This window comes from Abramis brama, assembly GCF_963993115.1.
Source record: "Abramis brama genome assembly, chromosome: 23".
Lineage (NCBI taxonomy): Eukaryota > Metazoa > Chordata > Actinopteri > Cypriniformes > Leuciscidae > Abramis > Abramis brama.
In genome coordinates this window covers 8676045-8688518 of record NC_139985.1, presented here as the reverse complement: position 1 = coordinate 8688518, position 12474 = coordinate 8676045, and the positions used below count along the sequence as shown (strand labels likewise).

General features: G+C 36.3%; 1 protein-coding gene across 1 annotated transcript; it reads left to right on the top strand.

The window, feature by feature from the left end:
- The first annotated feature begins 2697 nt into the window (after nucleotides 1–2697).
- Nucleotides 2698–8574, top strand: stx10 (syntaxin 10). Its single transcript, XM_084100975.1, has 8 exons — nucleotides 2698–2852; nucleotides 3363–3532; nucleotides 4607–4701; nucleotides 4848–4910; nucleotides 4989–5090; nucleotides 5786–5892; nucleotides 5987–6081; nucleotides 6726–8574. Exons 1-8 carry the CDS (start codon nucleotides 2818–2820, stop codon nucleotides 6800–6802), a joined length of 744 nt encoding a protein of 247 aa, XP_083957101.1. The 5' UTR covers nucleotides 2698–2817; the 3' UTR covers nucleotides 6803–8574.
- The last annotated feature ends 3900 nt before the right edge of the window (nucleotides 8575–12474 follow it).

The following is a 12474-nucleotide window of genomic DNA, read 5'->3' as shown; positions in this document are numbered from 1 at the left end:
ATACAGCTGTTATTCACAGCAAATGCGTATTCTATTTATAGAAAATTGGCTACCTGCTGGCTATGTCGAAATTAAAAGATTTCGTTGGTGTGCGGCATTTTTGTACAGAGAATTGCTTTTAAATTATGAGCGTGAAAAAACATTTGCCAAGTCGAATGTGTTGTGTGTGTGTAAGCATTTTTGGCAATAAATCTCATTCGGATTATTTTGATTTATTGCTCAGCATGGGTAGTAGTCTTGTTTGTGAATGTGTTTACTGAGAAACAGAAGAGGGAGGAAATAATTTATTTTGTTAAACACTAGGGCATCACATTACAAACCAGTTTTGTAAACAGAGTGACTAATCACGAGGACCTTCAAGCTACCGCTTGTAAAAATAGCTCCCTTATTACAGTTCTCTGACAAACTGCATTCCATGTGATCAGGCCTCCATTTAGGTCCACCCTTGCTTTCTTTCCAAAAGCGTTCTTTGCACCTGAGATCACACTGGTTTCATTACATTAATGAGGGCACCCCAATCTTGTCAACAGGTTTATTTGAGGGTTAGGGTTGAGGTTTAGCAAATGAAAACCATTGGGTCTATGTGAACCACATTGACCCAATGGTTTTAATATGTACATAATGATATTTGCAAAACCCCAACCCTGAAATAAACATGTTGACATTTAAGGCAAACCATTTTTTCAGCCTAATCTGTCTTTCAAATAGTCAAAAGAATTTCAGATGTCCTCTAAAGTCAGTTTTCACCTTGTCTCACTACTCACAAGTGTGGCCCTGACATATACAACCAACCTTTATGCTTTTCACAGGAGGTGGAGTGTGTGTGTGAAACAGGAAACAGTGTGTGGCGAGAGAGGAAGGCAGGAGACAGGAAGGAAAGGGTGACTGTTTAAGAGGTGGGAGAGGAACTGAAGGAGAATAGTGTTGCTAAAAGGAAATGGAGGAGAGGAGAGGGGACCAGACGTCATGATTTAACCCTGTAGCTGGCATTAAAAACTATATCAAAAATGTACGCAAGCCGTATGCACCCGCCACCCGTCTTATCATATTTACTGCCTTGAGCGTCAAGCACATCCAGGCCAGTTACATAACCGAATTAATTATGAATCAGGTCAGGACTGCAACATAGGTGTGCTAACAGCCCTGTTTTGGAAATGAGTGACAAACAATGCTAAAAATATGCCATTTCTGCTTAGCCACAGATGAGGTAATGCATCATGCAACTGATCCAAAGAAGAAATGCATTGTTTTCTCAGTCAAGTAGGCTATTCAAAGACATTAGTGCATTAATTCTCTGAAAAATTACAGATTGTTATTACTTATTATTATTGTTAGGATGGACTGATAACATACTCAAAACAATTGCATTCATTTTATTTTACATACAAATGAGGAAAATGTGTATTTTGGAAACTTGTGCTTATGCATTAAGATGACTTAAGCTTTTGATATTTTCTTTAACATATAAATAGGACCTTTAGAGTTTGACTAGACTACTATGAATATTTTTGTGCTTTAGTCTACCTTAAAATAAAGAGTAATCACAATTTTGTGTGCTTAAAATGTTGTATTAAATAAAGAGAATATCAAATGAAATATATATTTGGTATATTTATGGTATATATAAATATATATATGGTATATTTGTAATAAAGACATTATTGGACATCTGAATAATGGACCTTTTGCACGTTCCCTGGTTTCTCAGAAGTGGAAGTCGTCATAGTTGGGTAAACTTCTATAGCGGTGAATGAGAGACTACATTAAATATTTACATAATTTACATATTTTTTGTGTTCCCATTTGCTCAAAAAACAAAAGAAAAACTCCACAATAGTGTTTTCACATCTTTCAAAAAGAGGGAAAAAATAGAGAGAGATTGATAACGCTGTCAGAAGAGAGAAAGATGTCAATTTTGATGTCGGGTGGACGTCAACATCCATCGTCGGACAGATGTTGGATTTTGGTTGGAGAGGAAAGTCGGGTTGACGTCAGAACCCGACTGATGTTTCTGAAGTCAACCCGATTTTCATTTTCAACCACAATACAACGTCTGTCCAACATTGGAGATTAATCAATCTGACGTTGGATTCTGACATTTTCATTTTCAACTTTTGGTTTGGTCTTCTAAATGCAAATTTTGTCATTGTTTTGGAGTACTCTAGCTTATAGATAACAGTAAGGGTAACATATTCATACTTAAAGCCAAAAATATTTAAATAGGGCACTATTTGAGGGAACAGCCATTTGGGTGTCATAAACCATTGTGGACGTTATTGAGTGCACTTATTCAGTCTCACATTCAATCCTACTACTGGAACTGTGTTCTAGAAATAAATTTGATATTGATATGAGGGTAGGTAGGCAGGCATAGATTCAGAGGCATAAAACTGTAAGTATTACATACAACAATGCAACAATAATAAAACAATGTATTGACATTTACTTTTTATTTTTGATACTTAAGTACTTTTAAAAACAAATACTTCTGTACTTTTACTTAAGAAAAATAGGTATTTACAACTCTGACCAGTAGTAACTTTCACTCAAGTAAAGAAGTTGTGTACTTTGTCCACAGGTAATATAATACAAAGTGTAGTGTTATAAATGTACATACATTTTTTAGAATGAAAATATTAAAAACTTTGCATGATTTACGATGCTGACAGTCTGTGAAAAAGGTCAAAGTGTTAATATTGGAACATGCTATGGAACGTTTGTTTAGAGTTCAGGGGCTTTTATTTTGAAAACTCGTGCGTGCGTATACAATCCATCTTGCCGTTGACTTCACGCAGCTCCTAAACCAGAGGGGCTAATATGTCGATGGAGGATCCTTTTTTCGTGGTTAAAGGGTAAGAAAAGTTATCTTCCTCTTTCCTGCCTTAATGTATGTCTTCCGTCTTTGTCTAAATGACACGAGTTTGATATTGACAGGTTAATTTAAGTGTTAGTGAAGCATCTTCATCACTACCTGGAGCTCCAGTTCTTGTCACATTATTAATGTTTCCATGTGATTTTACTTATAAACTTCCCTAATAAACAAAATATAGGTGTGTTTTTAGTTGAGTTTTAGTGATCAGGAAGGTTGAATCAAGTCTACAGAAGCCAGAGACATTTTATAGTAATGGTTTGTGTTGACTGGAGTGTAAACACACACTGATTTATGTTGCATGTGTTTGTGTGGCTCTGTCATTCATTTAATGTACAGATACAAACCACAAATTAATCATACATCACCCCAAGATGACTGTAACCTAACTACCACCGGCGTAGTGCTTATGTAAAAGTTGTTTGCTTCTGATAAACACCTTTCATTCCTTTGAAGTAGAAAGGGTTTGACAGTTTGCTCCTCTATCTGGCAGGGAGGTGCAGAAGGCCCTGTCTAAAGCACAGGGGCTGTTTGAGCGCTGGGAAGAGCTGCTGCAGGAAGAAACACCCGTCAGTCGCGATGAGCTGGACTGGAGCACCAATGAACTCCGAAACTGCCTGAGGGCCATCGACTGGGACCTAGAGGACCTGCATGAAACCATCAGTATCCTGCCGTAAACCAAAACCCAATGATGCCTTCAAATATCAGAATGACAACACTTAAAGGGATACTCCACTTTTTTTGGGAAATAGGACTCATTTTACAACTCCCCCAGAGTTAAACAGTTGAGTTTTACCGTTTTCGAATCCATTCAGCCAAACTCCGGGTCTGGCGGTACCACTTTTAGCATAGCTTAGCATAGATCATTGAATCGGACAGGACCATTAGCATCTCTCTCAAAAAAATGACCAAAGAGTTTCGATATTTTTCCTATTTAAAACTTGACTCTGCTGTAGTTACATCGTGTACTAAGACCGACGGAAAATGTAAAGTTGTGATTTTCTAGGCTGATATGGCTAGGAACTATACTCTCATTCCTGCGTAATAATCAAGAAACTTTGCTGCCGTACCATGAGTCCAGCAGGCGTAATGATATGACGCAGCGCCTGAAAATAGTCCCCAGCTCGGTAACTTCCAACGTGACCGGGACTAAGTTTGTCTAACCTATTAGACCTATTTTCAGGCGCTGTGTCATATCATTACGCCTGCTGGACTCATGGTACGGCAGCAAAGTTTCTTGATTATTACGCAGGAATAAGAGTATAGTTATCAGCCTAGAAAATCGCAACTTTACATTTTCCATCGGTCTTAGTACACAATGTAACTACAGCAGAGTCAAGTTTTAAATAGGAAAAATATCGAAACTCTTTGGTCATTTTTTTGAGAGAGATGCTAATGGTCCTGTCCGATTCAATGATCTATGCTAAGCTATGCTAAAAGTGGTACCGCCAGACCCGGAGATCGGCTGAATGGATTCGAAAACGGTAAAACTCAACTGTTTAACTCTGGGGGAGTTGTAAAATGAGCCTATTTCCAAAAAAAGTGGAGTATCCCTTTAAGTAGACGGAATGTTACACAAATACTGTGTGCCTTGATGCCTCAGTTTAGCAAAAGGGAGATTAATGTGCTAAAAGACTGTGTAGTTTTCAAAAAGAAAATACTTTACTATTCCACTGATCTCAAACTTTTGAACTGTAATGTATAAGCAGAACTCGTTATAATTCTTGACGGTATCAGGTATTGTGGAGGCAAACCCTGGAAAGTTCCGTTTAGGGGAACATGAACTCCAGGAGAGGCAGGACTTTGTGGAGCGAACACGGAGTTCTGTGCAGGTGTCAATCTCCTGTTCTCTCTCTCTCTCTCTCTCTCTCTCTCTCTCTCTCTCTCTCTCTCTCTCTCTATATATATATATATATATATTAATTATATGGTGTAGTCTTAGGTTTTGTCATGTAAATGAGTGTGTTTCTGTGTGTAGCTGATGAAGGAGCAACTCTCTAGTCCCTCAGCTGTGGCCCAAGCAGAGAAGAAAAACAGACAGGTGAGTGATTCATTCACTATTTCACTAAAATGAGACTGAATGGATTCATATGGTCATGTTTGCGTCCGTGTCTGACAGGCTTTGATGGGGGCCACAACAAAGGATCGTTACGCCGGTCTGGAGCCTCACCTGGTGTCTGCAAACTCCAGATACATTCAGGAGCAACAGGAACAGCAGCAGGTAAAAGACATGAGGTCAAAAAAAAAAGTGTTATCAGTGAAAATATTATTTTCTTATCCAGCATTACTTGACAATATTCCAAAGAGCATCTTATAAGCTTCACAGAAAACAAGGAAATGTGACCTTTTAGTGCCAAGTAGTTCAGATAGTTCACCCAAAAATGATAATTATCCCATAGATAACTCAGCCTCAAGCCATCCTAGGTGTATATGACTTTCTTCTTTCAGCCAAACACAATCTGAATTATAAAAAAAAAAAAATCCTGGCTCTTTTCAGCTTTGTAATAGATTGGAAGTTGTGATAGTATTTTCTTCTCTTTTGTGACGTATATCAGAGTGAAACGGCTTCTCGGATAAGAAAAAATGTAGGGCAGGACTTGATTTTGATCAATCGGGAATTGATTGGATGGTTGGATGGTTGTGGTTTGCTATTGGTTGATCTCATGTGAGTGACAGGTTGCCCCGCCCTCGCACCAGTAAACATGTCATCAGAGAAGAGATGTCGCTGCAAGAGTTATTTTTATTAAAGATCACTAGGGCACATGAATAAAAACATTTTTCATTTAAAAAACAAGAATTGTCCATTTTGATTTCATGGCAACTTTAATACCACAATTTTCAATTGGCAAAAAAGGGTAAATATTTCTTCTTTGTTCGTTTTACGTCATAACTTTCCCAACTTGTCTTTCCGTGCAGCTGATCATGCAGGACCAGGATGAGCACTTGGAGCTGGTCACAGGCAGCATCCGTGTCCTGAAGGACATGTCCAGCAGGATAGGAGACGAGCTGGATGAACAGGCAGTGTAAGGATATTGAAGAATAAACAGAAACACTAGCATGTGGATTTTTCTAATACTCAATGTCTATTTTTATTGCCATGTGTGCTTTTTGTCTTAGTATGCTCGGGGAGTTTAGTGAGGAGATGGACCAGACCGGTTCTAGAATGGACTCAGTGTTGAAGAAAATGGAGAAGGTTTCACACATGACCAGCAGTGAGTGCTTTTACTTCTTAGTGTGTTCTACTACTTCTCACGTTTTTATATCACTCACAGCAAATGTATGTAATTTCAGCCTAAAATGTTATGTTATTATATTTATCATTCAAAAGTTTGGGGTTGGTATTTCTGAAATGTTTTTGAAAGATGTTGCGCTCACCAAGGCTGCATTTATTTGTTAAAAAATACAGTAAAAACAGGAATATTGTGAAATATGATTAAATGTAATTTATTCCTGTTGAGCATCATTACTCCAAACTTCAGTGTAATGTCTCTTATTATTATCAATGTTGAACATATTTGTGCTGCTTAATATTTTTGTGAAAACCGTGATACATTTTGTTCATGATTTTTTTTTTATGAATAACAATTTTCAAAAGAGCAGCATTTATTTAAAATAGATTTGTTTTTGTAACAGTGCAAAAGTGTTTAAGTGTCATTTTTGATTTTAATATCTTTTCTGAATAAAACTTGTTAACGAAAAAATCTTATTGACCTAAAAGGAAGCTTTTCTCAAACTGGTTCTCATTCATTGCTTTCACAAGCTTTATATCTTTAATCATCTTAATTTTGCTAGGCTTGAGAAACGAGCATGAGATTGGTGAGATTTTGACTTGGATCATATGTTTTGTGTGTTGCAGGTCGGAGACAGTGGTGTGCTATCGGAGTTCTTGTAATCATACTGATCGTGGTGCTCATTTTGTTCTTCGCCATTTAAACCAGACTCTTCTTCGGTTTGGCCCTCCATCATGCCAAAAGCTTACAGAAGTATTTTATCATGATTCTTCCACCTCAGCTTCCATGATCCTTTGTGAGAAAGAGATCCCAGTTATTTTTTATAGTCCTTTCTCGTCTTTTTGCCTTCATCTAATCCATACGTCTTCTGGCTCTCAGCATTTCACTCTCTCCCTCTGCTTTTGGATTGGACTTATTGTCGAATTTTACTAGTGCTGAGATGGAAGTTAACAGTTATTATATTTCTTATGTTTTATTGTGGTACAGAGTGGGGATGAGGAATTTGATAATTGCCTTGTTATATTTTTATATGTTTGATTCTTACAGCAGCATAGTAATTGTGTACATTATAAATGCCAGTGAAAGAGGTTGACCATAAATATGTTCACCAATTATGTAACAATTTAAATGTTGTTATTGGTTGATTCAGATTTCAAGCACAATGAGTAATGCAGGCTCATAGCGCCCTCTAGATCTGTACCGTCATGATAGAAACCTGTGAAGTCATCCAATAACCGTCATCAAACAACCTATGATGGTGTGCATTGGAAATTGTTTGTAAATTGGAAAAGGAAATTATAGCAAGGGTTATTTAAATTGTTTTAAAGCAAAGTCACACCTTTAACATTAGGTTAACATTTGCATTTTACATGTTTGCTTTTCCTTTATGGATACATCTGACACTTTATTGCATTATTTGAAAATTTATGGAAAATTGCTTGCAGAAAAATCATCTAATTTGCTGCACTTTTCATGAATCTTCATAGATGTGCTGCTTTTATGGATTTTCCCATATTTTAGACTGATTTGGTTATTCTTGTGATATTTGAGTTTCCCCATATTTTAAAGTATAATTTTAGGCATTGTTTTTGAGATTACTGTACATTGGACTGTGAAGTTTCATATTACTGTGGAGATGTGTATAGAATCATTTGGACATATAGGCATTCTTTGTCTCAGTTGATGGTGTGGGTTAAGCCTTCACTGCATGCCAAAGTGATATTCCAGACCCATTACTCCAATAATTATATATATATATATATATTTGTCATTTTACTATTTTTCAAAGGAAAATGCTATTAACTGCTCTTTTAATTGCAGCGAGATGCATGTACTGAAAGTCAGCTATATTAACTGACAACATCCCCTAAAGAGCTGATCGGACCTCCCAGTTAGGATCATTTGATATTTTTATTCCTGAACTTGAGCTCAGATTGTGTCCATCTGTGGGTGTGATAAGGAACATTTTGTACTGCTATCCTCCGTGCCAATGAGTTGTTTCCAGTGTGCCCTCTGATCTGAGACACTACGTGCCTGTGGGTGAATGCATTATGTTCAGTATAAATGCTTTCCTCTCTGAATATGACATTTCAGTATTCTCTTATTTCTTGTAATATGATTAAGTAAATAAACCCTTAACTGAAAATCAGATCCAACTTCAAACGTAAGATTTTTTTGGAAATTCTAAGCCTTAACATATTTTAGTACTCACTGCTATTAAAAATGTGGAACAACGAACTAAAACTTATTACCTCTTACATGCCCTTTTAGGGAGATTTGGTACACATTTGATTGTCTTTTATTTGCAAAGTAATGTCTTTCAGTGCTGCCTGCATATAAATAATTGCATTTCAAAAGTCTAATGCCCTTGTCACTTGTTTTTGTAAGCATTTGTATTGTATACAAATTTTGCCTTTATTTTGGCATCTTGATAAATTCAAATGGTCCCTGAATAAAGTTTGACTTTGACATGCCATTCATTTTCCCAGGTCATTTTTCAAATTACATGCACCACATTATGGAATAACTTTATAGCAGGGAAATATACCACGGCATATGTTATTTTCTTTCACAATAAAGATACATATCATGCAATATAATGGACCCTTTTCACTAACTGTGATGACGCGTTTACACTTTTATCAACGTCGCAAGTCCAGTAAAGTTTAAGTAACACATTTGTAACGCTATGTTGTTTATATTACCTTTGTAGTAAAAAAAAAAAAAAAAAGAATTAATGCAGCAACAGGGTTTCTTTCAGAAAGGCTGAGAGTGACACCAATTTTGACATATTTCTTTCTTCTGACTGCTGTAATGATCTCTTTATTTTTTCCCTCTTTTGGAAAGTCATGGAAACGCTGTCGTCTTTCCAAGTTTTTCCTTTGCATTTTTCACGTAGACGACAACGTTAAAAAAAGTCAAACGTCAAAACTACCACTGTTCACACAGATCCGCGAAAAATTATTAAAAACTCTGTATAATGCCGCCAGGCCAGAAGTTATCGATGTTAGCCTACTCTAATGAAAAATTATACGCCTGCTTATGCACGACGTCACCGTTTTCACAAAATCGCATTTTTGTAGTTTAAATGGAGACAATTATCATTTTCAAAAACTTTAACTTTGAAACCCAATTTCTAAAGTTTACTTTTCAGGCGCCCAAAACGCCGTTGTCGTGTAAATGAACGGCCGAAAACGCATACGTTTCAGTTTTTAGTTGAAAACGGTGTCGTGAAAACGGCCCCTCATTCGACTTCCGCTTCTGAGAACCGGAAATGTGAAAAAGAACCATCTGTAACTGCTTTAAAATGACTAAGTCACACATTAAAACAAAAGCCAAACACAATCATTTTCTTTGTTACAAACCTTTTTTTATTAAGATGTATTTTCTTGTTGATCTTTTCCTTCTTTTTTACAGTAGTTAATGTGCAATTTTCTTTCTCGTTGGGTCACAGTTAAGGAATACACAAAGTTATTGGCACTTGGAACACAGAGGAAACACTGGCATGTACTCAGGGTGGGGTGACGGGTATTTTGACATCAGTAGACGCTACTGCATTTGTTTCCAAAAAGGTTTCTGGGGAATCACATCTCATGCTGTGAGTGCACAACTAACAATCAAACTTCATTAGTGTTTCTATGTATAATGTACAGTATATATAGATTTGTATTTATATATGTATATTCATATATCTATACTGGAAAATAAAAAAATCTGCAGGATCCCTGCGGCCACACCAGAGACATGCTCTCCGGAGCCATGCTGACGGTCGGAGCTCCCGGCCCCTGGTGAGGTATGAATCTACCATTTACATCTAGTTCCTGTAACACCGTTCAGACAAATCTGAACAGCAGCACGTCGAGGGGTCTCCTGCATCACATGACCTGTTTTAGGGCACGGAGGTATGGCTGAAGGTGTCGGGAGGTAGATCCACGCACATGTATTGGTCTCTGGTGGGCAGGGACATACAAAGAGCAATATATGTTTGAAATCTGTAAAAAGTCTTTGAGGTTGCCGGCAGCGCAGAAGTGCACAGAAGGGTGAAGTAAATGTACATGGAGCAGAGGGACAGAGGCATGTTTATACTGGGGGAGAGAACACTGGAAAGGTGAAACGAGATTATCAGGTTGATAGACATCTAAGGATAAAATGTATAAGATAACAGTTTAAAGGGTTAGTTCACCCAAAAATGAAAATTCTGTCAGTATTTACTCACCCTCATGTTGTTCCAACCCTGTAAGACTTTCGTTCATCTTCGGAATACAAATTAAGATATTTTTGATGAAATATTGGCAGATATTGATTACCTATGAAGGAGTGAGCCAGCTCTCAGATTTCATCAAAAATATCTTAATTTGTGTTCCGAATATGAACGAAAGTCTTAAGCGAATAATTACTGACAGAATTTTCATTTTTGGGTGAACTATCCCTTTAAGAGAGGTATGTCTTCATCCGAGGATTTTGATTGCATCTTTCATTGTTTTTCCTGTGTACATGCCTCTACTTTTTCCACATAACTGAGGTGGAGTGTGTATATATACTGTATACACACACACTGTATAGGTTAAGTCATTCACACAGAACGCATTCTTGCACCTAAAAACACACTGAGACGTGCTTTTAAGTTAAGATACTACAGGGAAATCCATTGTTTTTGTTCATGCACTGGTCAATTTTGACATTTTGGGCTTCCATAACATCTTTTGGACTAGTAAAAAAGAAAACATCCAAAATACACATTTTATTACTCTTTATCTAGCTGTGTTTGTAGATTTCAATTACAATGCATACCTGCTATTTTCTCAAAATGATTTTTTCCACCCTTTCTTAACCTGGCTTTATCCAATGTTCAGATTTCTAAGTAGGAAATTTAATTATTGCCTCATTTGCATATATAAACAACATTTCAGAAAATGTGTAATACAAAACATTTGTCTTAATGTACTATGATTAATCATCTGGGAAAATATGATATACAAGGATTACATATAAAAACTTTTTTTTTTTTAAATAGCACAGTTAAATGCAAAAATGTGTTCTGTGTGAACCAGCCCTAAGACCCAGAATTAAAGAAAATATTTGTTGAAAACGTAAAAAGTTGAACTCCCCATTGCTCAATTGAATCAGAGGCAGAGAGAGGGCGCTGAAGGTGCGAAAGTAGGGGTCTTCAACTTATTTTCAGGCCAAGCACCCCTTGCTGTTCATAAAGATGGAGAATGGATCCCCTTTTACATATTGTATAAAACTGAGTGTTGCACTTTAAGCCTGGCCATGCATATATATTACCATATTAATGTATTTACATATGACGCTTATATTGCAAAGACATTAAAATAAGAAGTAACTATTAATTATTGTATTTTAAAAATAAAATATCCATTTTATTTTATTTAATGTGGGAGGACAAATACAATTTTTGCTGAAAATCTTTAGCTTTTTATTTTGTAGTCAATCAACACTACAAAATAAAAATAGGTTTGCAGACCCTCCATTGAAGACCCCTAAGACAAACTATGAACACTCCCTCTCTCTTGTAAAATAAATACAACTGAATTTAATATCTTCAGAAAATTATAAATTTGTAGCGCTCTAAGCTCCATTTAACAAACACATTTTACAATGCTTAATTTCATTCTGCAGAATCCCACAGAAAAAAAAAGAAGAAGAAAAAAAAAAAAAAACAGGATTTTAATAGGAATTTAATAATAAAGTAAAGTTTCACATAAAAATTGCAGTGTCGAATACTTAGTTCGTGATAGCTGTTCGCAATTCCCCATATTGGCCATTTGTTAATAAAGTGTCATATTAAGTATTGATTGTTTTGATCGTCACATTGGTAAAATTCAGCTGAAACAATTTATTTTAGCTCGGAATAATCGCAATAACATTTCCTTGTATTTGGCAGTTCAGAAACATTTTAAACACAGCTGTGTACATTTTCTCCTGTTCAGGGGTTATTAAATAAAACATCAAAAATGAGAATTAAAATCATCAAGTCAAATTACAAGTAGTTTTTTTCTAAATCCTTTGCTGTCCCTTATTGGCCAGGAGAAGTAACTGCATTGCAGTTCTCTTTTCTACCTGCAGCATTTATGAAGTCTGACACCAGGTGGCGCTCATCCACGTGCCATTCAACATCATTCAAAGATCCTCTTTACCAGCAAACTAATTCAGTAACAAATGATTTCTTTAAGACAGAAAAAAATAATAAAGCTTGCAGTGCATGAAGACCCTAACTCCTTCCATCTACGCTCCTTCAAACTCATCCATCCCATAAAAATGACATTTCAATACAGTAAAAACGTTTTCAGCTAGTTTCAGCTGCCCTCATCCTTTCCCAGCACTTCTCTTGATCCTAGCTATTGTACATTTCAA